The sequence below is a fragment of the Lacerta agilis genome, chromosome 6, assembly GCF_009819535.1.
Source record: "Lacerta agilis isolate rLacAgi1 chromosome 6, rLacAgi1.pri, whole genome shotgun sequence".
NCBI classification, from domain to species: Eukaryota; Metazoa; Chordata; class Lepidosauria; order Squamata; family Lacertidae; genus Lacerta; species Lacerta agilis.
Genome location: NC_046317.1, coordinates 9,073,127 through 9,078,237, shown reverse-complemented (window position 1 = coordinate 9,078,237; position 5,111 = coordinate 9,073,127). Strand labels below are relative to the sequence as shown.

Genomic DNA, 5,111 nt, shown 5'->3' with positions numbered 1-5,111 from the left:
GGGATCAGCGTCCCGGATGGCAGAACTGGCACGAAGAAGGCACAGCGCTATGGCAAAGCAGCCAGACAACAGCTAAACAACAGCAACTTTCCAGCTCTGCTCACAAAGACCGGTCTCTGGAGGGAAAAGATTCTCATTTTGGCTGCGCAGTTTCAGCATTCCCAACCCCCACACGGAGGTCGGGCAGGTGATGTTAGCAGAGCAGCCCAGAGCCCCCAATGGCTGGCTTCCCATGCCGAATGCAAAGACACCTGCATTTCTCGACCTCACAGCATCTCCTGCCCACAACTTTACCCAACTGGAGCTGCCCTCTGGGGTCCGTTCCGTCCTCAGGCTCCAGAAATAAGAGAAAGAAACAAACAGCAGAAGCAGGGGCAGTCTTGCTATGAAACGGGAGCGACTGAGATGATTCCTACTCAAACGACAGCAAATCTGGACTGTGACCTTCAGCTTCCAGTGTGGACGTCTCCGCTGTTGAGGGGCCCATGCTGCTCTCGAACTGGCATTCGGGGGGGCTCTTGTGGCTGAGTTGGAGCGCCACATTTTCTGGGGAGGGGGGTATCCTGTAAGCAGTGTTTAGCTTAGGCTCCAAATTCTCCTTGTAGATGAGATCAGGCACCCCACAGGCCCTGCTGTGGCTGGTCCCAACTTCCTCCTGCGTCAACAAACCAATTTCGCTCTGCGCTGCCTCTCTCCTGGAAGGCTGGCATGCATGTTCCTGGCTCCCCTCTGGAATAGAAGCCTCGACGCTACCTGCCAATGGCTGGGAGGCAATCAACATATCTTGGGTGGTCTTCAGAGCTCTTGGGGTGCGCTTCTTGGCAATCTCCGGGGGCGGATTGAGCCGGGGAATGGCATCGACAGGAGCCTGCCTACAAGCACAAGAAGAAATGGTTAAGGGAGGCGCTCAATGACAACTGTGCATGACCAAATTCTGTATACCTGACGGAGCGTCTCCACCCCCATCATTCAGCCCGGACACTGAGATCCAGCGCCGAGGGCCTTCTGTCGGTTCCCTCACTGCGAGAAGCAAAACTACAGGGAACCAGGCAGAGGGCCTTCTCAGTAGTGGCGCCCGCCCTGTGGAACGCCCTCCCATCAGAAGTCAAGGGTATAAACAACTACTTGACATTCAGAAAATACCTAAAGGCAGCCCTGTTTAGGGAAGTTTTTAAACTGTGACTTGTATTGTATTTTGGTATTTGTTGGAGGCCGCCCAGAGTGGCTGGGGAGACCCGGCCAGATGGGCGGGGTATAAATAATAAATTATTATTATTATTATTATTATTATTATTATTATTATTATTACTTAGAAAAGCGTGGCTTGAAACCGATCGTGGCTCACAGCTCTTCGTGTCGCCAGCTTCTTTCTAAGAAACAAGACGGCAAGCGCTAATGGCTTCTGTTCCAACCAAAGCTAGAACGCGTAGCACGCAGAACAGAAAAGTGCAGTCAGCACTTCACCTACCAGGGCAGCACAGCTTGAAAAGTGGCAAAACTTCTTCGAACGAATATACCTCCTCCTAAGAGGGCAGGTCCTTGGTTCCTCTTTCACCCCAGGGCTGATATGGTGGGGAGTCCCGTCCCATCTTCCGCCTACCTATTGTGGTGCACTGCTTTCTGGTGCACAAGTTAATCAGGTGTAGCAATGGGCAAAATGGCCTAGTACCACTTCCACGGCCTTCTGTTAGCTGGGTGTCCTGGGGTGTGAGCCCCTGGGGTTGTGAGCTTTGGGAGTTCAGATGTTGTTACAATTCCAACTCCAGCCCCAGCACAGCACAGCCAAGAGTCTCTGGCAGCAAAAAGGTAAATGTACCCCTGGACCAGGCATAGGCAAACTCGGCCCTCCAAATGTTTTGAGACTACAGTTCCCATCATCCCTGACCACTGGTCCTGTTGGCTAGGGATGATGGGAGCTGTAGTTCCAAAATATCTGGAGGGCCGACTTTGCCTATGCCCGCCCTGGACAGTTAAGTCTAGTCAAAGGCTAGTCAAAGTCTAGTCAAAGGTTGTGGCACTACGCGCCTGGGTAAAGGACCTCTGGATGGTTAAGTCCAGCGAAAGGTGACTATGAGGTTGCGGTGCTCATCTCGCTTTCAGGCCAAGGGAGCTGGCATTTGTGCACAGATGGCTTTCCGGGTCATGTGGCCGGCAGGACTAAACCGCATCTGGCGCAACGGCACACGGTGATGGAAACCAGAGCACACGGAAACGCCGTTTACCTTCCCGCCACAGCGGTACCTATTTATCTACTTGCAATGGTGTGCTTTCAAACTGCTAGGTTGGCAGGAGCTGGGACAGAGCAATGGGAGCTCACCCCGTTGTGTATTCAAACCACCCACCTTCCATTCAGCAAGCCCAAGAGGCTCGGTGGTTTAGACCACTGCGCTACCCACGTCCCATGCATTCCTATACTACCCCAGGCTAGGTTACTCCTCATCCTTCTACCCCTATTTCACATTTCATTCAGAAAACATTTGCTTCTGTTCAAACTGTTCTGGGGGTACCTTTTCTCGGCATCCCCCCCCCCCCCAGCTCACCTGGCAAGCTGCTTTTGTGCACGGGGCATGTTAAGTCAGGTACACTCTTCAGGGCAAAGCTGGGGAGACGTGGCCCAGAGATTGTCAAGAAGGAAAAAATTACCATGACTTCTCAGGCAGTCCTTAACTAAAAGGGCCCATTTGTGGTGCAAAGCTTTCTCTGGGCAAAGGACCAGCTAGCCAGCTGGCCTTGTGACATCATCTTCTGACCTAACAAAGGGCAACTGCTGGCACCTTGGCCTGACTTTGTAGAGGCTGCTAGCTGGCAAGGGCAAGTTGTGAGGGAAGCCTTTCTATGTGGGTCTGATGCTGAATCCTCCTTGAGGGATGCGTAGGACAGGCTACACAGACGCAAACGAAAGTGGTTCTGTGTCCTTCGCGAGGTATCTCAGCCCCATTGTCCTAATTTATCGCCTCTAACGAGAAAGGCAGCAATCGGTGGATTAAAATGAGACACAGGCTCTGAGCTCAGGTGGTTTAGACCACAGCGCTACCCGTGTCCTCTGGCAGCATTGGGTGGGTGGGGTGAGGCGCTCAGGTAAAGTCCCAGAGCCAGTGTGGTGTAGTGGTTAAGAGCGGTGGACTTGTAATCCGGTGAACCGGGTTCGCGTCCCTGCTCCACATGCCGCTGCTGGGTGACCTTGGGCTAGTGACACTTCTCTGAAGTCTCTCAGCCCCACTCACCTCACAGAGTGTTTGTTGTGGGGGAGGAAGGGAAAGGAGAATGTTAGCCGCTTTGAGACTCCTTCGGGTAGTGATAAAGCGGGATATCAAATCCAAACTCTTTTTCTTCTTCCTATATCCCTGACCTGCGGAATCTGCAAACAGTGGTGACCACGAATGCCTATGGAGCCCCACTTACCATTCCTCCTGCTCCTGGCCTCCCAGCAGCTTGCCATGCCCACAGGAGAGGGCTGCCCCGGCACGCTCATTCACTTCGGTTACCCCAAAGCTACTGTGGTTGCTGGTCTCTTTCCTGCGTAGCAAGTCGTTGACTTTCGCACCCACTGTCTTGCTCAGGTTCTTGAGGTGCTGGCTGCCCCCACCCCACTCGGGATGGCCTCGAGGGCTCACACGGGGGGAGGATCTGGGGTGAAGCGAGACCGATTTGGCAGCTGGCAGCTTTGTTGAGGCGGTAGTGTTTGAATTCTCAAATGTATTTTGGTCAACTAGAAAAAAGAAAGAAAATGGGACTCGTGTGAGTGGGACAGGTGCCAGGAAAAGCCCCCTTCACCCAACCTAGCCTGACCAATTGTTTCCCATGTGCATTGGTTATCTATCTAATGAATGAATTTCCTCCCATAAAACACAAAGCGATTTAACCATCTACGCGCATCAATAATAAAAGCATATTTTAAAACAACTTCAAGTCCAATGTAAACACAAGCTAGGATGGACATCTTCCGTTGAGAGGCTTGTTGGAAAAGCAAGTTCTTCAGATCGTTCTCCTTCCCAGGCGGAGAGGGAAAAATTGTGAAAACAGGTTATTTATTGGGACAGTGATTTTTGTAGCTGCTGTTAAAGTTGCAAAGCAATGAAGCATGGAATGGAGCAATGGAGAATTTCTGAAACAACAGTGGTATATTAGCTCCACCCAAGGCATGATGGAGAACAGCAACAACCAGGAAAATATAGACATAATATTTTACAAGGACAGGAAGAAACACCACAGACAGAATAATTGCCACACACAGGAAGAACAAGGATATACTTTGAGTGCCTCACTTGTAGTTTTTATAAAGCAATTAATGTGTCAATACAAATGGAAATTGTTAATATCATAGTTGTTGTATAAGGGTTTATTTTGACCAGAGTGTAACCTAAATTAATAAGATTTTGGAATGCAGAAATAAATTAAATCATCAAACCATCATATCTAGAACACGGGGGCCACCTAAATGGTATAATTTGGTACCTGAATGATTGGTATTAGTAATTGTATTGTAATTTGGCATTGTTATAATGAGGCTGGATAGAGGATGAGATGGTTGGACAGTGTTCTCGAAGCTACTAACATGAGTTTGGCCAAACTGCGAGAGGCAGTGAAGGATAGGCGTGCCTGGCGTGCTCTGGTCCATGGGGTCACGAAGAGTCGGACACGACTGAACGACTGAACAACAACAACATAATGAGGCTATTATTGGATTGTAATTGAAAACAAATAAAAATATATAAGAAAGGGAAAGCGAGTTCTTCAATAGACACCGAAATGATAATCGAGATGGTGGTTGCTTGAAATGCGGCATAAGAGAGAATCCCAATTCTAACACGGCATGAGATGGACCTCCTAGTGAAGTGGTATCTCCAGGAGGCCTTCTCTTGAGGAGCACAGTGATCAGGGGTGAGACAACTTTAAGCTATCCTGGTCTCAAACCACACAAAGCTTGTATACACTAACAGCAGCACTTTGAACTGAGCTGGTAGCTACTTGGAAGTTGGTGCAATTCCCCCCCCCCCCAAGCAAGACATATAACGTGATCAGTAATATTCTGCCCCAGTGAGCAGCCACATCGTCGTATTTTGCACCAGCTTCTGGGCCCCAGATAGAGCGGACTTACAGCGATCCAACAT

General features: G+C 49.9%; 1 protein-coding gene across 1 annotated transcript; it reads right to left on the bottom strand.

Annotated features, from left to right (window-relative positions):
• Positions 1-412: 412 nt before the first annotated feature.
• Positions 413-5,111, bottom strand: C6H1orf226 (chromosome 6 C1orf226 homolog). The gene is made up of 3 exons (XM_033151082.1): positions 5,099-5,111; positions 3,403-3,709; positions 413-872 (listed from the first exon to the last, which is right to left on the bottom strand). Exons 1-3 carry the CDS (start codon positions 5,109-5,111, stop codon positions 413-415), a joined length of 780 nt encoding a protein of 259 aa, XP_033006973.1.